The 23,290-nt window shown below is 34.0% G+C and overlaps 2 protein-coding genes across 4 annotated transcripts in view; both read left to right on the top strand.

Annotated features, from left to right (window-relative positions):
* Positions 1–18,005, top strand: part of LOC106784078 (disintegrin and metalloproteinase domain-containing protein 10-like) — a 129,281-nt gene extending 111,276 nt beyond the window's left edge. For both annotated transcript variants that reach the window (XM_014743197.1, XM_014743198.1), the window contains 7 exons: positions 61–229; positions 3,456–3,625; positions 10,911–11,078; positions 15,337–15,464; positions 16,235–16,349; positions 16,489–16,623; positions 16,717–18,005. In XM_014743197.1, the coding sequence (XP_014598683.1) occupies positions 61–229; positions 3,456–3,625; positions 10,911–11,078; positions 15,337–15,464; positions 16,235–16,349; positions 16,489–16,623; positions 16,717–17,436 (1,605 nt within the window). In that variant the 3' untranslated portion in view covers positions 17,437–18,005. The remainder of the gene's footprint in view (positions 1–60; positions 230–3,455; positions 3,626–10,910; positions 11,079–15,336; positions 15,465–16,234; positions 16,350–16,488; positions 16,624–16,716) is intronic.
* A 1,657-nt stretch (positions 18,006–19,662) lies between these two features.
* On the top strand, positions 19,663–20,883 carry LOC106784115 (ubiquitin-conjugating enzyme E2 G2). Of its 2 annotated transcripts, none has more exons than XM_014743266.1 (4): positions 19,663–19,908; positions 20,034–20,115; positions 20,240–20,265; positions 20,442–20,883. In XM_014743266.1, exons 1-4 carry the CDS (start codon positions 19,866–19,868, stop codon positions 20,699–20,701), a joined length of 411 nt encoding a protein of 136 aa, XP_014598752.1. In that variant the 5' UTR covers positions 19,663–19,865; the 3' UTR covers positions 20,702–20,883. The 2 variants fall into 2 exon arrangements, with proteins under 2 accessions (XP_014598752.1, XP_014598751.1); XM_014743265.1 differs by having other exon boundaries at positions 19,670–19,908; positions 20,240–20,358.
* Positions 20,884–23,290: the final 2,407 nt, after the last annotated feature.

Raw genomic sequence — 23,290 nt, 5'->3', positions numbered from 1 at the left:
ACATGCATATACGTAGATTTATGTATATATATATATATATTTCCGCGCACATACACACAGCATGATCCCGACGAGTGTTCGCCAGGCGGCGAGGATGGGAATTTCATAATGTTCGCAAGGGCTACGAGTGGCGACAAGCGGAACAACAATCGATTCAGTCCGTGCAGTCTCGTCTCTATAAACCCAGTCCTAAATGCCAAGGCTCGTTCTGCGAAAGGATGTTTCGCTGGTGAGTACAACAATAAGTTTCAAGATTTCAATTATCTCCGAACTATTCGTCTTTCGTCCGTTCCTTATTATACTATACTACGAAAGGAATAATACCTCTTGAAACGAACGTTTTCGGTATTCCGAATATACGACCGACGACGTTGAACAGAAATTCTCGTCAAATTATTTAACTTAGTCTACAGATATTATATTTTACCAGTAATTTCACTTACCTCACGACGACAATTATTCCACATTGGGAAGCAACGAATTCACGTTTTAACGATCGCCAACGTCTTCGTAAATTCGAGAAATGATTAACGTCAGTTATTATTTTTCTGCCAGATCACCGAAGCCAAAGAAGCTAAATTAAACACTTTCGTTAAACGATTTGACGAGAACTCGGAGAAAATTGTTCGATAAAATATATACGAAGAAATATACTTAAAAATAGAGAAAGAAAGAGAGAATGTCATCGCAATTGCTTTTCAAATGAATGAAATTAACGCTCGACGATAAACTTGAAAGCGAAAGAGGAACAGGAATAGGGGTGTAAAACGAACAACAATTTCTAAAGCAATTCGAGAAGAGATACAGGTGGCCTTTTACAGACGGACAGAGTCCCTTCGAGTGACAAACAGAGAAAAACTCTTCTATTTTATAGACAAAAGCTTTTAGGAGAATGCGTTATATGTTAGTAGATGGTAGACACTCGAGAGGGTGCGAGTATGGCGAGTCGAGGATGCAATGGAGATTGTAAAGGGGGTGGGAACGGGGCTTCGGAGAGCTTGGAATTCAATTAAAACGGAGTCGCACGTCAGAGAGTCGAGTGGGAGCGACTACCCAGTCAAATTGCTCTTCTAATCGGTACATTCGATTAATCTTGACAAAGACGCGTGTAATGGACTGTCGAGTGACCTTACCTTAAAGATGAAAGAAGAAATCGACCATTCGATTCTCCTCTCCCATCTTCCCTCCTCCTTTTCCAAGCAAATTAACAATTTTACTTTTATTTTCTTCTCTCGCTCTCTCTCTCTCTCTCTCTCTCTTACCAATGAAATTTGTCAATCTCTTTAGAATTCATTCGCGAAATAATTAGATTGAAAAACAACACAAAATGAAAATCAAATATATTATTATACTATCATATAAATTTTCACGCGTTATATGGTGTCTTTTTCCACTCTCTCTCTTATGGATTAGAATCACTTCTCTACGAACACCTTCTCACATTTATCCAATATTTTCAAAGAGGTCGCATATTTTAACTACCTCTGTGGAGTCAACAATACACGATTTTTGTTTTTCCAAACGAGTCAACCATCCATTTTACTAACAGTGCCCACGTTACTTGACTTTAGTGATCTCACGGGGAAATAGTAATTCAACGTGGCTACGTCTCGTTGACTAACTTTCACGTTATATTATTTTTATATATACGGGCAAGAATAATATTGATTATAAAAAAATCATTTGATATAATTAAACAAATATAAATAATAGCACATAATTGTTACATGAAGTTTGAAATCCATGAAATCCATGCTTAACGAATCCTTTATAAAGATAGATAGAGAGAAATGGAACGTCAAAGGATTAAAATAATTCGAATCAATTTCAGTACTCCGGTTAAAGACTTTTAAAGAGAACAAGGTAGCAATCAAGGAAAGAGAGATCGCTAAAGTGCCGTTGCAAAGAGCCACCAAAGTACAAAATTCCCCAACGAATCCTACGTGTATCGCCGCGAAAAAGGGGCTTCGCGTTGCGTACCGCATAGTCGACGTGCCTACCATGCCTTTTACAATCTCACATTACTTTGGCTACGGAGACGTAAAGAGGAATTCATCCTCGGCTTCCAGAGACTCGAACAAAGTCGGACTAACCCCCTGTCAGAGGAAATTCTATCGCGAATTCCTCGATTTATTACGAAAATCTCTAAAATAGTATCATTTCTCTTCAGTAAAACACACCAATACCTTAAATCCAATATTTCATCTCTAGTGTTTAACATTTACATTTACCTATATAAATATCAACCACAATTATTCATTATTTAATTACTACTAACTTTCATTATTACAATATTTATACGTTTAAATGAAACACATATCAAACGCGTATACATATCGCAATTTTCAATCTGACGTATCAAAAATAAGATCTAACTCTTTCTCTTTTATTTCCAAAGAAATCGAATAGAGAAAAAAAAAAAACAAAGAAAAAAGTAAAACACGAATATAGTAAGACCGAACATTCGTAGAAAGCGTAAGACACGAGATTAACATTAATTTCATTAAACCACGAGAAAGACTAGATCCCTACGCCGAGCTTCATTAAACCTAAGGATTTCATTAAAACTGCCGACTGATTAACCTTTATTACATCTCATTTGCTTTAATGCGCGCGGGATTTTCTTCCCGACTATTTTTTCCTCTCTCTCTCTTTTTCTTCCCTTCTTTCTTTCTCTCTCTCTCTCTCTTGCTTTCTATTTTTTATCCTTTTCCTTTCGTACCGGCAAGCAAGACACACGATTAACCTGTCAAACTCGTCGTTTTCTTTCGTTCGCTTCGATCCCCCGAGGAACAATCACTCGTTATCAGACAAAGGAGACACGACGACACGACGTGAACACAAGGCAGGACTACTCGTCGTAGAAATGAGGGAAGAACAGAACAGGCAGGGGGGGGGCGGGGGTGGTAAGGTTCGAGGAGGAGGGGATTGAGCAAATGGATGGCATGGGTTGGTTAATTATCGTCCAGGAATCGAAAATTACGTACGAAGAAGAGTTACGATTCTTAAGAGAAATAAATGCTATCGACGTGAACAAATTTTTAAAACTAAAGGAAAAAGAAAGCTAGCGGAGAAGAGAGAATGTAAAAGATAAATGAAATAAAATGAAGAAAAACCGAATAGATAGCCGTCGATAATTTTGCCCATTGTTCCAAGTCCATAGCTGGCAAACGACTTTTTCATGAATAACAACTTCAAGAACGATCTTGAAAGATAGTGAAGCAGAACGAGAAAATGAGAGATAAATTCTCTCTCCCTCTCTCTCTCTCTCTCTCTCTTTATCTTTTGGTTGCTTTCTTACTACTATCAACGCTTATCAGATGACTCGGAACACCATCATTATCTCTCTCTCTTTCTCTGTTTCTCTCGCGTTTCCCCTCTTTACCTTCGAATTGAAGGAAAACTTTGAGGATGTAGATGGTAAGGTTGCTTCTCGATAATCGATGATCCCACAGAGCCTCAGTCGGCCATTTGCGGAAACGGCGTAGTGGAAGAGGGTGAGGAGTGCGATTGCGGATGGGAGGAGGACTGCAATGATCCTTGTTGCCACCCTCAACGGCTCCATCATGTCCTTCATGAGATACCTTGTCGCCTTGCCGATGGCGCAGTTTGCAGTCCCAGTCAGGTGAGTAACCCTTCTCACATGCTCCATTTCCTGACCCTCTAGAGAAACGTTCGTTCCGTCGATGAACGATCATTATACGCGTGTTCTTGAAACCTCTCCTCCATTTTCTACATACTCCATTCAACCTTTTTACTTTAAATCGCTGAACGAATGAACACTTTGCTAAACTTTATCGCGTACACTTGAAATTGGATCAAATGATTGAATTTGAGAGGGGGGAAAAAAAAAGGACGAGAAACCTAGATAAATAAAAAGAACAAAAATTGACAACGACGAAATGAGAGTGAAAACTTTCACGCTCGGTTTGAACTAAAAAGTTGTTACGTAAAATTAGCGAGTATACGATTTCAATGGATTTCCATATGTATGTGCGCGAACGTATTCACGGGTCAGGGTTATATTTTGTTTTTACTATCCGAATAAAGTAGATCTATTTGAAGCGTTTCATCCTTCCTGGTCAACGACTTTCCGATCGTTTAAAACTAAAAGTAAACTTACGATCGATCTTACTTCCCTTTCAGAGAGAAAAGACTCCTCTCTTCTCTCTAATTAGTTCTCTTCGTAAATTTGACGTAACTCGTGTACTGACGTTTTTCAGCTTCCCTTGATTACTCCTCCTCCTCCTCCTTTTTCTTCTTCTTCTACTTCTTCTTCTTCTTCTTCTACTTCTTCTTTTACCTCGTGCGAGTTCTCCAAGAAAAATACAAACTCTATCGAGAAAGAAGAAGAATGTGAACTATTTCTATATAGATAAAAGAACAAGACTAATCGAAAGGACTTATATTTAATAATATATATCGACAGATTCTCAATAAATTAAACGAAAAATAATCAAAAACATTGAAAATATCGAGAACATTGAATTTTTATTAACGAATCTGCACAATTATTAATCACATTTTACTATTTTCTAAATGTAACAATCTACTTTATACCGGAAGAAACCTCGAATCATATCGATAATCGAATAATTATCATTTGTTAGCAAACCGAGCAAAGTTCGATACTTCGCCGGTATGCAATGGATAATTAAACGCGTATTCGACGAGCCACCGATAATGAGTAAGGGATCCCTTAACGTCGTAACAGCTATCTCCCCTTCCTTCAGATCTTACGGGATAGAGAACGGTGCTTTCACACGATCCTAATTTATGCACTAATTCGCCATGCACTTCGTGGTGAACTTTGCCGTACGTCCGTTCGCAAACTCTCCTTCTCTCTCTCACTTTCTCTACACATACGTAGATGTGAATATATTTCTCAACATAGTAGTACAAGGTCTCTTATATGTAAAATCAACGCAAATATTCAAAGAAGTAGCAGTAGTAGGGTAGCAGCAATTGAGGGTAAGAAATTCCCTTCAACGTAAAATTGAATACAACTAGAAAAAGTCAATGTTTCATTTTTTAAACCAAAGAAAAAATAAAACACAATTCCTAAGATCGTTCATTATTAACAAGACAACCACAAATAGAATGGCTATATAAATTATTATGTTCTATTTAACGGAAATCGAATAAGACCAATTCAAAAATAAAACAGGGTTATTTTAAAAATAAATATATAACGTTTGCTGTAACATACGCGATTAAAAGTAGAAAACAAAGAATGTTCGTTAATATATACGTATCTTAAGATCATAAATCATTACATTTACTAAATGTTTTCTTAAATACATTTAATATACTTTAATTACGTATTTAATGAATTGAACTTGAAAGCTTCGTCTATAACGAGTTAATTAAACAAATATAAAAATAATGTATAGGAAACACCCGTACTTTAAAATCGTACACGTTGATATAACGAAGGAAATACTTGATTTTTTAATGTCTAACAATTGGTTGGTCATCCTTTGTGCTTTCCCTGTTATAAAAAAAAAAAAATGATATAAAGATAATATATAAATATAATACTGATAAATAAAATAATATAAATATAAATAAATAAATTAATTAAAATATAAAAAAGAAAGAAAAAAGATAAGAATGCATATAAATAAATATAAATAAATAGATAATATATGCATATATAGAAATTAACAATAAATAAAAAGACTATATATATTTACAAAATTAATGAAGATTTAAATAAAAAATATACAATAATTAGCAATAAAAAATGATTCAAAAGAAAAAAAGAAAAACAAAGTTATACAATTAAAGTGAGTTAATAGGTATGTAATGATTAAACCAATGCACATGTGTTAAAACAATCAAAAATATAAAGAGAGTGTATTAAAGTATTAAAATAATTGTTAATTAATTAATAGAAGTGTCTATTGTTATCTAAAAGCTTGGTGTATAGGGTCTACGTACCGTCCTCTTCGAAGTCTCGTGTTAGACTGGGCTTTTGTCCTCTACAAAATTACTTTTATTAAATGTTGTTTATATGACTTTCCGATAGTTGAGTATGTGAATAACGATAATAATATACCTAATAAATAGAATTTAAAATTATAACGTTCTGATTTTAGCATTTTTATGTAATTAGTTTAACGCTTCTGCGCAGTGATGACTTGGAGGGTAAAATTTGTCTGTAATATAAGTAAAGTGCATTAGAGTATTCAAATAATTGTTAATTAATTGATAGAAATGTGTATTGCAATTTAGAAGCACTGAGTATACGTCCGGAGCACCGTCTTCTTTGAAATTCACCTTCAGACTGACACGTTGTCCTCTGCGAAAGTACTTTTATTGAATATTGCTTATATGACTTTCCGAATAAGGAAATTCTATTTATTACGAATATTATTTTTGTTACGTATGTGTACCATATAAGGAAAGTCATATAAACAATATTTAATAAAAGAACTTTTACCGAAGACAATGAAACAGTCTAACGGTGGATTTTGAAGAGAACGGGTGTTCCAAACATATACTCCGTACTTTTCAACTACGATACAGATTTCCTTCGATTAATTCACAATTATTTTAATAATCTAATGTACTCTCTTTATATTTCAGCTTGTTTTAAGACATGTATACTAGTATAAGCATTATATATATTTATTAACATACTTTAAATAATTAATAATTTCGATGTGATATTCTTCTCGATGAAAATTTCTCCCTCCGAAGTCATCATTGCACAGAAACGTTAAAACAAATGTACATTAGTTTAAACAATTACATAAAGATGAAAAAATGCCAAAATCAGATCGTTTTAATCTTAATTTATCTTTATTACAAATAAAATTCTCGTTACATACATGCGCATCGTTAAGAAAATCATATAAACAACATTTAATAAAAGAAATTTTCTAAAGGACAATGACTCAGTTCAACGGCGAATTTCGAAGAGGACGGTACATAGATCATATATTTCGAGCTTATAAACAACAATAGACATTTCTATCGATTAATTAACAATTATTTTAATATTCTAACACATTCTATTTATAGTTACAATTTTTTTTTTAACGTTCCTGCACAGTGATGACTTCGAAAGTAAAATTTTCGTCTAATAAATCGTCTAATATAACAACATAAAATTGTAATCATTAGTACCACCTAAAAAGTTTTACTCGAATAATATAATTGATGCAATATCAAAAATTTGTTCAATATGATTGATCGAGTCAAAATCTCATTTCTCTTCAACGATTAACGTTAAATGTCTATGACGATTGGAAGATAGAATCAAGATATTTATGGGATAATCTAAAAAGAGAGAGAGAGAGAGAGAGAGAGAAGTGATGAAGGTTTAATTCTCAAATGTCAATCGAAATGCACCATTTCCAACATGATCGTCGTCGTAGTTGATAACTATGCGTTGTTCGCGTCTATCCCAGAAAATGAGAATAATTAATCAAAGGAGAATCAAGGTGGTTACTATCGAGATAGGAAATGCTTGAGAAAGAGGCATACTTGGCTAACATGGAACGAGATAAAACAATTAATCTTACCATTTTGTAATCCAAGTAAATGGGAATATTTCCGAACTCCTCCTCCGTATTCGAAATTAGCCTTCTCTTTCAAGTTTACCGAGGCATCCTTTCGCCAAAAGCACGTTCAAACACTCACACACAGATACGTATAGATAGAGACAAAGCTTATTGAGCTTAATGACAATCGATCGGTAAAGAATATGAAGAGGAGAAAAAGTGAATAGAATTTCATGTCCATCGAGAAACGTTTCTGTGACTACTTGCCTAATGAAAGCAAACACCGAAAGCTTTCGAATTTTCGAACATGTCTTAGTACGTATGTATACGGCAAAACCTCCTCTTCCTCATTTTCCTCCATCTCCTAGATACAAGCTCCCGGGCCAGTATGCTTGCGGTGGTGGTGATTCTCGCGTGGAACCACTACCGTCGGCTTGCAGCTCTAAAGTTCGTTGGAATTAATCCAACGACGAGTACCGATTCAACGAGTCGTTACGATATAGGAAAAGCGAGAGAGCTCATTACCGAGTATTTAAAGAGCTTTTCTCTCTCTTTCTTCCCTTCTGTTAATCTCGATTTCTCATGCAAAACCCACTTTCAAATGTAATGAATTTGAAAGCACAGCGCATGTAGATCTTGAGAGAGAGAGAGAGAGAAAAAAAAAAGAACAGAAAAAGAAAGGACGAAATACCAGTAGCTCATTTATACGAATTTTCCAATCACCGACAAGTAATTTAGATTTTATATTTCTTCTACATCTACTCCAGATTTGTTCCGATCCATTCGTAGAGAGACGAATCTAACGAGAAATAGACAAACGCGTCGAGACGTTTTCAACGAATGGGAAGAAAATATTTTGACGGTTTTCTACTCCCTCTTAGGAGGCACGGAAGAAGATCGCGTCTTCTTCTACGAAAGAAAATACGATTGGAGAATGGATATATAGAAGAATGGGAAGTAAACAAATGTGGAAAATCCAACAAGAGGAAAACATCCGTTGGTTGGAACGAGATGAAAGAAGATCTCGGAGACAGACGAAGACAAAAAAAAGAAAAAAAAGAAAAAGAAAGAATAAGAAGAAGAAAGGAAAAGAAAATCGAATCTAACTCGAAAGAGAGAGAGAGAGAGATAGAGAGAAAGAGAGCAGGAACTCGATGCATTAGGTGCATCGTGAGAGTCTGAAGAAAAGTGCCGGATGCAAAACACGCAGAGATCCGTTGGAACGCAAAGACGTAGACGAATGAACGGGTTCCTTCTTTCGAGACAGCCTTCTTTCGCTAAAGAAACAGAGAAAGAGAAAAGAAGAAGAAACGATTCTTTCCTCTGCATTCTCTCCTCTGGCTGAAAACATGGCTGAAAGAATGCCGGAAAAAGGGGCGCGAGGTGCTTTATATTTCGCCAGTTACGCTTCACGATCTACGACTTGCCTAACTTTTCTATCCCTTTTTTACCTTTTGTTTTCTTCTTTTCTTTTTTATTAATTTTTTGTAACAATCTTTCATACTTTTCTCGGCCTATATATCTAAAATCTATCTCGCGTATCTTATTGATTAACGAAAAACGATACTTATTGTAAATAACGAAAAAATAGAAGTGAATAGATAAAGTTAAAAAATTCCGATAATTCTTAAATTAATTAAAAATACGATCGACACATTTCCATTCCAAAAGTAAATAGAAATATTATTCGAATATTTTCACTCCGTCATCTTCTCTTCCAAATAATTCACGATTGAATATTTCTAATGTATCTATTAGCATTTGAAACGAAGAAAGATAAAAAAAAAGAAAATTTGAATCGTAGGTAAAATATTTGTGCATTTTTATTTGCGTCGCGAGATTATCGAGTAAATTCCAGGAACACGAAATTAACTGATCGACTTATTTCAGGAATTCCCGGGATTGACGATCCACGAATGACGGACTCGAACGTTTCTGCTATATCGTTCTACCGCATGTACTCTCCTTATGACCCCCATATACACCACACTGTCTCCTGTATTGAAATTCGATAAATTGATTCGTCCCACCATCTCATGTTATTGCGTTCCGTCCAGTGTGAGAACGAAATTGAGACCGGTTGGAAGTTGGAATACGACTACGACGAAGGCGGAGTCGCGTTCTTTATTCCATTCTCGCTTCCGAATACTCCCACTAGCCGTGGGTCAAACTCTCTTATGTATATATTCATATGTGAACGTCTGTGTGTAAATGTATCCATGTTTTACATACACCTACGGACATTTTACGAGTTGATGGAAAAAGCTCGGACCGTAGCCGCTTATTTCTTCGCTCTTTACACATAGATATCGAACTTCGATTTGACCCACGAATTCTCCTATGTACTTTTCGATTTCCTACGAGGATCTTCTCTCTTTCCATTCCTACGATGTTACCAGTGGGTACCACGCTAAATCGACTTGATTTTTATACAGGAAATTCGAACGACATTTGACATTCAAAATTGTGTGCACGAGCTTAGCCGTGAAAAAATCACGTCGAATGTAACGATACATTTATACTACTTTACTTTACTTTTTTTTTTTTACTGATATCTATTTATATCTATAAATCAATATTTATCAGAGTTCCGTAACATCTAACACTCTTCCTCCTCCCTTCCTTCAACATTTCGCCAACCTAACGTGGAGAGGTTTAAGAGGTTTGTGCACGGTGAATGTGTATGAGAGATCGTTATATAATAAAAACTCCTATGTAACATTCTCAAACTCATAATTAGTCCAACCACAGTAGACTTCTTTGAAAGCGTCCTTTTCAAATCCGAATTTTCTGTTTGCTCTCATTAACAAAGTTTCACAGAGCTTTGTCGAGTAAAAAAGCGATGCTCGTGATGTTCCAGCGTATTTCACATGAGCGCAATGAAGGTTCAGCCAAAAGAAAATTTGAATATGAATCATACGCGTATGTACGGTTTCCTATTTGTAGATAAACTTGGAAAAAGAATAATCGTTCACGATGGAAACGTCAAAATATTTCACTCGAAGTATGTATATAGACATCAAACGGACTTCTTACTATTTTCTATTCCGAAAGTTTACCATTTCGTATGCAAACGTCGTAATCAAATATTTCGACGAACTATCTAAATTTCCTACTTTCCTAATCAAAACATTCACCTGTACACGAAAAGTAAATATCTCTAAATTAATTATAATGTCTATGTTGTACGTATGTAGTTACATATCAAACGTAGAGATAACGAAAAGCTTCAGGCATAAATTCGCTCGAATGTTTTTCCATGATCGACACGCGAGTCAACCAATAACATGATCGCATCTTGCTTCGAACACCATTAACGGATTCCCACAGAGACCATACTGATCTCATAGTCCCTCTCTCTCTCTCTCTATCTCTCTCATCGTCGTATCTCTGTTGCAGGGGCCGTGCTGCACGTCGGCTTGTACTTTACGCAGCGGGGACAAGTGCAGGGACGACAACGGATGCAGGGACGCGAGCTTTTGCGACGGCCGAGGTCCCCAGTGTCCGCCATCCATCAACAAACCCAACAAGACCATATGCAACGAGGAGTTCGTCTGTTACATGGGGGTGAGAATACACGATTCTATCTCCGTCTCTCTCCACTTTCATACACATACACACGTTTAGATACTGACATGCATGCTGTGTAGAGTCACACAGACTCCTTTCGAGCATTCTCCAACCATCGAGACGAGAGAATACAACCTCGCACACCACTTGGCTACTTCACTACTCCACTCTACTTGCATACTACTCTATTTCTCCTTTATGTGTGCAAGCATACACGTATATTCGCTTACTCCTATACAGAAACACAAACACCCACCACCACCATCTAGCTCCGCGTTACCTAGTATTGATCTACAACCACGAATTTATGAACGCAGACGATTCCTGCCTTTGTCAAATCCCATCTGGACCGGTAGAGAGATTCCGTCTGTGAAACTTCCCTGAATGATCCATCGATCGATTTTGAACAAAAATTGGAAAACTGTCGCTAGCTAACTGACGTTCTACTCGTCTATTGCCATCTCGTTTTTATTTATCGAGTATTCTCTCTTCAATGATTTTTCACGAGTTTTTTTTTTTTTTTTCTAATGTAATTAAATATTCACAATAGGAGTAAATTTTACTCGACATCGTATCGCGTAAATCGAACGCATATTCTTCAACAGAATTTTCATCAAATAACACACGAAAGGAAGGGACGCGTCAGAGTTTGGACATTTTTTTTTCGAATATATGGGAAAATGGAAATGTAGAGAACATGTTTCTCGTCGTGAAATTACGATAGCCAAAGTTAATCCCGAATTTGTCAGGTTATACCTCTCATTCGTTTCGAATGAATGAATGAACGAATGAAGTTTGTTCGCTTTATCGCTATCATAGATAATAATGCTCGAAATACCAACGAAATAGGCCAGGGGTATTGGTAAAAGAATATTAATAGAAATGAAATACACATGAAAACAGAGCTATGGAGTTGATAGTAATAGAACGCACAGGGCATTAATTACACGCCTATGAAGCTTTTGTTCTCTCTTTCTCTCTTTCTCTTGATCGTGGATTGAATACGCGTATGGTAGAATAGCCGGTCGCTATTAATATAATAATTAATTCATACATCGACCGTTTCGTTGTGCACATACCATATATGTACGCCATTATATTGGCATGCGAATATTTCAGGTATAGAAATATCGACGGTGATTATCGCTTTGACGTCTGCTTTCCCTCGAGGTCGTGGTCACTTCGTTAGACGTGATGTATATATGTATTCCTCGATTAACACAACACGACCTCGAATACGAATAAACCAATCCATAGTTGAAACAAAAGCACATATTTGTTTCTCTCCTCACAATCAGACGTGTAAACGAAAGATGAATAAATATCAAATCAGTGCAGATATAAATGATAACATTTAAACGATCATTCCTTGTTCAAATAATTTCTACCTTTTCCAATTGGATCAATTTTTAATATATGCAGTGAATCACAGGAGTATTCGTATCCGTTCTCGTTTTAAAATTTCAAATAATTCATATTTGCTTGTAATGCTAAATTTCACAATTTTTATACACAGAAACCTATTTTATGACTAACTTTTCACAATTGATATCAATTTGATTACAAAAGAATATTTTATTGTTGGAGAATAATCCTAAAATATGTTTCCGCGTATAAAAATGTGAAATTATTGTATTACAAGAAAATATTGATTGTGTTTTAAATCTACAAAGTGTGCACGAATATATTCCTGTACGAACGCTGTCATTAATTTGTTGTTTCCTTTCATTTTTATTCGACAAATACGAAGTTATATTGTAAAATAAGATTGAATGATTTATTGTCATAGGTAGACTGCAATTTAATTCAATTATCGAATTCCCCTTATACTAGCATAGAGATCATTTCATTGTTCCGTTGCGACGTTCGTTCAACTGCATAAAAAATAATATTCATGATAAGGGACGATTTTTATGAACGTTCTTCACGACTATCTCAACGAGAATGCACCGCACTTACGGAATTGCTGCGGCGCGTCGAATTTACGATTCCCGGCAGAGCCGCTTCCTTAGCTAGTAACTTATTCATTGAGCTCTGTCTAGCATTTCCGTGATCGTACGTTCGTAGTAGTCATAATAGCAAGTATACGGCGTGTGAATTACGGTGCTAATAGAACCTAGAGGGAAAGAGGAGTTGGCTGAATAAGACCAGCATATGATAAATGAAGAAAAATGAATGTAAAGATCGGTTAGATCATTTTTAAGAAGTAAAAATAATATCGATTGGATATATTTCTATACCATAATTCAGTAAATCTTGAAAAAACGTCATATTAATAAAACATTTTATAATAAGAACTTTAAATATAAAATTTCAATGAAAAATATATAACGTCCTAATTTTCCATCAATTTATTCCCGGGATTATTATTAAATTTACGTGTTTTATAAAATGTTAATGAATTCGGTAAAAATAAATGTGAGCGAGAGAAAGAAAAAAGAAAATAGAGGAGAAGAGATCTTATCGTGAGAAGGGAACGGATTAAAAGAAGGAAGAAAAAAAACTGAAAAGGGGAGTAACGGAATCAAGATATCCGAGCGATTATTTCGTTTTAACTAACGGAACAAATAAGGGCCTCGGTGGTGGAACGAGCGCGATAAAATCTAACGCTCGAACTGCTTCCGTGTAACTTCTCGGCACGAATCGCAGAAGGGGAAAGTTTGGCCGTACCTACAGGTCGAGAAACAATCGCCATTACAACAGCACTCGCGCCAGGAACGTACAGAGTTACGAATTTCCGTAGGGCGAGATCGTTCGAGTTGCATCGAGGCCACCTTATCGACTCTACGTGACTTTAATAAAGATCAGTTCTAGGACTTTGAGTAGTCATTGACTATATATATGTATATATATATATACCTGCATCTCATATACGTACTATATGCATAAAGAACTTTTGTTATTCTTGAAACAAACAAAACTCATTAAGTTCCGTTCAACATAATCGTAAAATAAATTTCAAATGTATAATTAAAATCCAATTTAGAGAAAAAAAAAAACCATATAAATAATCTGAAATATAAAGAAATACAATTTTATTCTTGACACGAACATAGAAACGTTCCTTTCCCGTTCGATTCAGAGAACGTCGAATTCGGTGTGGAGTCGAGGATGCGACGTCGACGTCTCATTGTTGCCGACGGTGCGGAAACACCAAAGCAAATTGCAAACTTTCGGGGACGTAGCGCGGCAGCTGACTTCTCTCCCTCTCTCACACTCTCTCTCACACTCTCTCTGTTAGCATCCATCGCCTCTCCACTTCTCTCGTCTCCTCTTTCGACCAACCGACCAACCGACGTTATTGTACTTGCAAATTAGAAACCGACTATTTCGGGAATATCGATTTCCACGGCTCGTACATACGAGAGAAAAGCCCTCTACCCTTTTCCCTTCTCCTCCTCCTCCTCCTCCACCTTCCTTTTCCTCCTCCTCAACAGTCGACTTGCCTCTTCGCGTACCAATGTTTCCACTCGGCTGAATAGAATCGAATGTATCTGATCCTCGTTACCCGAAGTACCTATTCTCTCTTTCTCCTCGACGAAAAACAAATAGTAAGCTAGATTTTCCTATATCCCAACTACCTACGACAATGTAGTAACATGCTCATTTGCCAGCTCGTATCTGTTTCTCTCTCTCTCTCTCTCTCTCTCTCTCTCTCTCTCTCTCTCTCTCTCTCTACCTCTCTTTCACTTTCTCTGTACTTCTCTTTTCGATTCAAACAAGGACCATTTAATTACCAATACGTCCTGCTGTTCAATCGGATAAGCTTTCTTTGCAATTTGTTTACCAGTCTCTAAGTAAATTTGTTCTAACTCCAAAATATCAGGAAAGATGATATTATTTTACATCGAAAGAAATTTCTCCATGGTAAGATTGAAAATGATAACAAAAATTAGATATATCTGTATGATAATGAAATATTGCGTGCTTGAAGAAATATTACAATAAATGAAGGTGTTTTTATCATTTAATTGCTACAGTATTATCTATATCTTTGTAGTTAGATAGAACGATAACGTCAATGAGAAGATGGCAAATAGAACAAAGCACGAAATCCTACGTATGTATTATAAACGAGGAGAATGTTCATACGTTTGAAATATCCTCTTTCGTCATTTCTAGCCCATAAACTATATATTTAACTGTCTACTACTCTCGTCACATTTAGTATCTCCCATGAATCATTGTCCTTTTGAACAGAGCGATAATTGTAAAGCAATGGTGGGAGTTTATCGGATTTTCGTATTGCTTTCAGGAATGCACAGGCAGCATTTGCCTGGCTTACGGTTTGGAATCCTGTCAATGTATTGCAGGACCAGAGGATCCACCAACCAAGAGCTGTGAACTCTGCTGTAAATTACCGGGAGAGGATCAACCATGCTTGTAAGAGAGATCATCGCTATACACAGTAGTACTATCTTGTCGATAGTTTCTACTTCGAGAACTTCTCGTTCATGTTAATCTTGTTAATAAAAGAAACGAGAATACGATTGTCCTTGAAAATTTATCAAGTTATATCTTTCAATTTTTAACGATGTTAAACTAATTGTAAGCTAAAACGATTTCTTATTTCCATTATCTCGGTTATTTCAAATGAAATTATTTCCTTTCACCTGGTACATTTTTCATTCTCTCGGAATTAAAATATAATCGTAATTGGAGCTTAAACGAGATTAAAATGTTTCATTATTATATACACGCGCGCACGTTTATCTTTAGATCGAATAATATTTTTTAGTAGAAAATGCTGCGAATATAAAGTATTATTTATTTCGATACAAAATACTAATAGCTAACAAAATATATATTAATAGTATCCTAACAAAAATATATGTAATTTAAATTAAAACCCGGAAGTCTCGTTACAGTAATATCAACTACTCGAGTCAAGTAAAATTAAGTAACTTGAGCAACGCAGAAAAATATTTAAACGTTAAATAGTCACAAGCTGTGAAAGAGACGATTACGACGACGAAGATGAAACGGTTGAAATATATATAGATATATATACCTACAGATGGAAAACGGGAAAGCGTTTTTCTCGGGCGTGTAAAAAAAAGTTAAATTGAAGTCGGGCGTGTACAAACACTTCCTTCGATCAAAAGAGTGAGAGGAAGCTTTAAAAAAGTAAATTCTTTTCTCGCTCTTTGCAGATCGTCCTTTGCTTGGAATTCAGCCCCTTACGATATACCGGACATGCTTTCAAAGCCTGGCACACCTTGCAACGACTACAATGGTTACTGCGACGTTTTTCAAAGATGCCGAGAGGTACATTCCCCTCTTTTTTATCGATTATAAAAATACAAAATATAAGAAAGAGAGAAAAAATGTATAGATTTATTTAACTTACCTTTAAGACGCATGACTTACGTCATATTATACAAGTTATCTCCTTTTACATGCATAGGTTGATCCGAGTGGACCCTTGGCTACCTTGAGAAGACTCCTTCTATCCGATGCGAGTCTTGCTAACTTTCAACGATGGATCACTGATCGTTGGTACATAGTCGCCTTGATGATTCTCTTTCTGTTATCCATACTGGTAAGACCTGTCAAAAAGAATAATTGAACAAAATTAAGCTAAACTTGAACGAGCCTTGAAATCTATAATTTTGTAATTTTCATTGTATTCCAGTGCGTGGTGACGAGGCTATTAAGTAAACGGCGAGTACCGCTTATGAAAATCCTTCCAATAGGTCAAGAAATTCGAGAGGATGTAGCGAGAAAGGATGAATCTTTGTCGAAGGAGCATGCAACGTCGAATGATGGTAGAATACAATCGATGAACATTTCGGACATCAAAAAGCGTATAGTCGAGGCTATGAAAAGCATCGTTTCGCCGCGTGGTAAGAGGAACGACGAGGAGTCCTTGCGGGCGAGTACCTGTATCTCCAGGATTCTACGTCTTCTAGAAAAAGACGGTACTCGAGCGGTCGATCGTTCGGAAAAGCAGAGCTTGAACGAGATCGAGGAGGTGGAAGGTAAGAGGAGAAGAAGTAGGTGTGAAAAGAGACGAGAGAAAAGGAGAAAAGAAATGGAAAAGGAAGAATTGGAGAAAAAAGAAAATAAGAGAACGCTCCTTTCTCGTGTCGAGTGCCAGGAGGGCGAGAGGAATCTCGGAAGATGGCGAAGAATCTCCTTTATTCTATCGGGAAGAACTATTCCCACCAATTTGACTTCGATTGAAGAAAAAATGACAACTAATTCGTACGACATCGAACGAGAAGTTTGTCAAAATTCGATGAATTATCAAAGCGAATCATTGGTAGTGCCGGACACGCCCGATACGCCGATCGATATGGTCGAAGGAAGAATACAAACGTCAGATTTGACAGTCCTCTTACCAGAAAGTTAGTCGTGGGATAGGTTTCTTTTATTCGACTTCTTTATTACATTATTGATGAACTACGAAGTCGGATACAATTGGGTGTCCCGAAGAATTTGTAAATGTTGTATATAATCCTCAAATCGATAAGTATATATTCGTGTCGATCGTAGAAAAATGCATCTAGAATTCGATATAAGAATGACAATGATCGAATAATATGGATATGAAAGATTCGTATTTTAATCGAGTATAGAAGCGGACCAATCGTAGAGGAGGTCGTCCCGAAGTTTAGTATCGGTGTATGTATGCGTGTAGAAGAATGTATAAGTAATCTCGATCATTATTGTAAAAAAAATAAATCCTATGCTACTAATTCATTATAATCATACTCTCTTAATCATTTTTAACCATTCTAACTTATTTTCAATCTCTCTTCTTTTTTCCCGCTGATTCCGATCATCGTTCGATATACAATGGTAACGCCATCTATGCATCCTTCGCTGTTTAATCTCTCGATCGATTATTCATTATTTCAAAATCCAATTTCAATGAAAATTATTCGAAATATCATGTTACGGCAATACTACGTTAATCAATAGTAAAAAAAAAAAAAAAAAAAAAAAAAAATAAAAAGGATATTTCGGAAAAAAGTTCTTCGTGCAAGCGCACTTTTTTGTTCTGCCGTTTGAATTCAATTTGGACCGCTCGAAATAAATGCTTCGCTAAACGAATACTGTGTTCACTCTCGAGTATTCTCTCGAATATAATATTGCGAGGGAAGAAAGTTGATTCACTTGTAATGAGTTTTCGAGCAAAATAAAGTTTAAATCACGATCGAAACATAGTCGTGCAATAATTTCTATCTCTCTTTCTTCCTCCCTTTCTCCATCCTCTCTTTCCTCCTTTAACTATTTAAAAGCGGCTATAAATAACGATATTTTTCCTATAAATCGAAGCATTATCATTTGTAATTTGGGATAATCATATACAATCACCATTTCAACGAAAAATCATTTCTTCAAACAAATATGAACTCTCGGCTATGTCCGTGTTCTTTCATTAAATTTTTACGAAACGAACTAAATCCGCGCTAAAAGCCATCTTGTTTTTTTTGTTGTACATAGGCGGTTAAATACGAAACTGAATAATGCTACCATTGTAAAAATACATCAGAGTCGAATAAAATAATAAACTAGATTATGATATATTTCAATAATAAAATTTTAAAAATTGATCTTAAACTTGTAAAAGCATATTAAACTTCATTTCCCACCGTTTTAATCTTTAAATAACATGTATTAGAACAACGCTAATTTTTAAGAAAATATTCGCGTATGCACATAATAAATACTCTTTCGCACCGTGATATTCTTACAATTAATCTTTTTCTCAGCCTAGCTAGCAATATAATACTACTACATATTTATTTGTTTTCAAGTAATCTCTCCATTTCACCCTTCTTTTGCTTTATGTACACAATAGCACCAAGGAATTCAAAGGTTGCGTTATCACTTCGAAGTCAAATTTAAATATGTATTTTACTGATTAAGCGATTTCCATAACATTACGAATTCTATGTATTTTTTTCTAATTTTCGCGACTATTCATTTATTTAATATATTTTTGTGCATATTTTTATTATTATAAACCATGAAGCCTATATACAAGGAGGATGATCGCCGTGTTATAAATGTGGGTACAATATTCACAATGAAAGGATGATTTCTATTGYCACTAGAGAGCGCGTCKAKTCGMWTRRTMTGATTTTTAAAAACAGTAATTAAAACAAAAACATCAAAGAGAACTATTTATTTATAAAATCACACGTACTTAAATCTAAACTTAAGAACATCACCGCCACCCTCGTGGATAATTATCGTACTCGATAATAAGTCATTTTCAATAACACAAATTCGACGTAAACTCCTATCTCGATCATCCTCCTCCTTGTATATAGCTTCGTTTTATAAACAATTAAAATTCATTGTAATCTATGGAAATGAATGACTGTAACTAGTTCAATTTGCGACATGTTGCGCCATCTACAGCAAGTGTTATCAACATAAAAACGATTATCGATACAAGGATACACGGAGCCTATATACAAGGAGGACGATCGCAGTGTTATAAATGTGGCTACAATATTCACAATGAGAGGATGATTTCTATTGCCACTAGAGAGCGCGTCGATTCGCATGGTCTGATTTTTCAAATATATATAGTTGTACCACACACAACACACAAAAAAATAACACACACACGTACTAAAATCTGAACACCCGAACACCACCGTGGAGAATTATCGTACCCAATGTTTCCTCATTTTTAACGATACAATTTGACGAGAACGCCTATCTCGATCGTCCTTCTTCTACAGAGCTTGTTAGTCTATCGTACTTTGAGTTTTTATTTGCGTTCTGTTGGACAAAATATATGTCAATGGTATAGTGAAAATAATGGCTGGATCTGCGTTAAGACGATTAATGGCAGAGTATAAGCGTAAGAAAGTGATTGTTTTCTTGTTTGAATCGTATCGTCTTGTATTATACAAAATATTTCTTACATATTTATAGTATTCTACATAAGACATAAAAATCAATGATATTGTTGAAATATCTTTCCAGAGTTAACCTTAAATCCACCAGAAGGTATAATTGCTGGCCCACTGAGCGAAGAAAATTTTTTTGAATGGGAAGCATTGATTACGTACGTATTTACATTTGCAAATATTATTTAATACTTTTAAAATATCGTGTTACTCATTTCACAGATTAAAGAAATCTTATACATAAAGTAAAAGATTTTTAAATAATATTAAGTATATTTGCAGAGGACCAGAGGGAACGTGCTTCGAAGGTGGCGTATTTCCTGCTAAATTAATATTTCCGTCAGATTATCCTCTCAGCCCACCAAAAATGCAATTCACTTGTGAAATATTTCACCCTAATAGTTAATGTCTTTTCATATTGAATATAAATTTGTTTTTTTAAATTAACGTGCATAATTATCATTAATATTTTATTTACCTACAGTTTATGCGGATGGAAGAGTATGCATAAGTATCTTACATGCTCCCGGCGACGATCCAATGGGATACGAGAGTAGCGCAGAAAGATGGAGTCCAGTTCAAAGCGTAGAAAAAATACTGTTAAGCGTAGTGAGTATGCTTGCTGAACCCAATGATGAAAGCGGAGCAAATGTTGATGCTGCCAAAATGTGGAGAGAAGATAGATCAGAGTTTGAGAGAATCGCGCAAAAACTTGTTAGAAAAACTCTTGGAATTCCATCTTAATACGACATTGTTTATATTGTTATGCTAATTTTTATTCTAAAATTAATGCGAAAGAAAAGTGGCTTATATCTACTTTTATTGTTTTCTGTTTCAATTCATACAGTAATATTTATTTTAACAGATCATTGCCTATTTCTATCTTCTGTATATAGCGGTATAAAAATTATTTTAGGAAGAGATAATTAATCCAGAAGAGGTTTTTATTAATAGAAGTATAATTATTGATATTCTCTACTTAATGATTATTATTATGTCTATTCATTAGACATTAAATATTATTTCATGAATGAAGCTTTCCAATTGAATATAATTACTTTTATAATTTAATATTATTACAAATTTTATAACCATATCTAAAGAAAGACATATATTTTTATGTTCAATGTAACTATTATTATTTATTTGTTATATAAAATATAGATGACGTTATAATTTTGAAAATCATATTTTATTGTTTCATCGTGATGACATTATGGTACAAATGTGAGATAATGAAATACATACCATTTTTTGTTTTTTTTTATGTTTAAAGTGCGTTTCTGTTTATAATATCAAAAAAAGACAAATTAACATGTTAATAGCTGTAAGATTGAAAAATTAATCTTTTTAATATTGACACAGAATTTATGCAGTACGTATAGAGATTTCTCATAATCCTTATTTTATCAAAGCAGGATTCCTTTAATAACATACTTCAATTACAATATAATATATTATAATTTCATCAAATTATCATCGTACTATTTTTCTTGCGATTATTGTGTCGAATTTGTTGTCACAATTTTTTAAATATTTGTTTATAAAATATTATACATTTAGTCAAAACGATCTAAATAAATGAAATAATACAATAATATAAAAAATAATAAATACCCCGTTATATTGTACTAATAAAAATATTCTACTTTACAGTTTGAGAAATTTTATGATAACTTATTTGTGTAACTTAAGTTATTTGATTGCCAATGTTGTTATTATTTCTTATACAGTAACAATAATAAATAATAATAATTATAATGTAATAAGAATAATAAAAATCATATATAATAATATATGTATATAATACATATAATTTATATTTAATGTATTACTTTTACCTAACAAATTTAACACTGCCATTCGTAAAAAGGCAATTATTATGCATTTCACCCTGACAACAATCGAACTTGATGACAAAATATATATATTAGACTAGAGAAGCCCACATTTACATTCATATATTGTATAGTCCAATCTAATGATACCTTAAGACATAATTAAAAATAATTACTCTTATTGAGATAATGACCAAACTAATATTTTTATAAATTTATTTAATTTCTTTCTATTTTTCTTTTTTTTTGCACAAGCTACGATTATTTTTATTTTTTTTGGATTGTGTTTACAAAATAATTGAAAATAAATATAAGTTTGTGCATAGATATTTATTAAGAAACAATACTGAAATCCAACTTAAAATGCGATATTTATGACTAGCATTTGTTGATTACACGTAACAGACGATTATCAATGTTATCAGTTCTCTAGTCAAAGTACAACATGCATTTAAAACATTAGTTTTATCTTTTATTAATTAAATCGTGCTAGACAAGTCACTATTACTGTTAGGAATTTTTTTTTATATTATTGATCACATATAACGCAAATAAATAAAAAATAAATTTGCATAAATTGAGAACGAATCTATTTTTGTTTATACAGTGGGTAATCGGTTAACAAACATAATTCGCTCAAAGACGATGTTCGTTGACCGATTACTCACAGTATTTAACTTTACAAATTTGTAACATTTTGAGAGAGCTTTCTTTTTAAAATAATTTATAAATATTTAATACGCGCGATACGTGATACAACTTTTGAATGATTTTCTAATTTACCTTCTTTCTTCTTCTAATAGTAAATAAAGTTCTATTCTCTTTGCATTTATAAATAAATAAAATATTCCAAATGATAGTAACTTAGTGACTCACCTTGCATGTATTAAATAAATTCTTTTAGATGTAGATTATGTTTCATCACATTATTGCTTTCCACTTTATACGTTAATGTTATGTATGCGTTCTTATTATACATTGTGTTATTAAAGCACGATTTATTCTTATAATTATAGAGAGACGAACTGTAAAATATATATAATTATAAATTTTCACTTCCTCCATTAAAATAAATAATAAGTTCCATATCTTACTTTTTTTTTATAGAAATTCTTAATTATTTCCAATATATATATGATAATCTAATTAATGCACCATATGAAATTATACACGACCATCAAGAAATACATTCAAAATATATTGCGAACTTAAGAACTTAACAAAATTAAAACTTCTTTTCATTTAATTCGTATTATCATCTTTGTAATTGTATTATATTAAATTAATCAAATGTTGTACTTTGAGTACAGTTTACAAACTTTGGTTTTCTCAAGAATCAATTTTCATTCTATACCAAGCAATTATAACGATACAATGAATATCCTTTTTGCAAAAAATTATTCGTTTAAGCATATACGTTGGGTATATATGTTCAATGAAACGAGCAAATAACAAAAATGCAATAAGAAACAGTTAAATTCATAACATGATTTTA

Source organism: Polistes canadensis, unplaced genomic scaffold, assembly GCF_001313835.1.
Source record: "Polistes canadensis isolate GaletaPanama2010 unplaced genomic scaffold, ASM131383v1 scaffold_30, whole genome shotgun sequence".
Classification (NCBI taxonomy): domain Eukaryota; kingdom Metazoa; phylum Arthropoda; class Insecta; order Hymenoptera; family Vespidae; genus Polistes; species Polistes canadensis.
Note: the sequence above shows the minus strand (reverse complement) of the source record. Positions and strands in the feature narration are given on the sequence as shown.

Coding starts and splice junctions, on each gene's coding strand:
- LOC106784115 (XM_014743265.1), top strand. CDS start 19,866: ATGGCTGGATCTGCGTTAAGACGATTAATGGCAGAGTATAAGC. Junction 19,909..20,033: donor ATTAATGGCAGAGTATAAGC/GTAAGAAAGTGA, acceptor ATATCTTTCCAG/AGTTAACCTTAAATCCACCA. Junction 20,116..20,239: donor GAATGGGAAGCATTGATTAC/GTACGTATTTAC, acceptor GTATATTTGCAG/AGGACCAGAGGGAACGTGCT.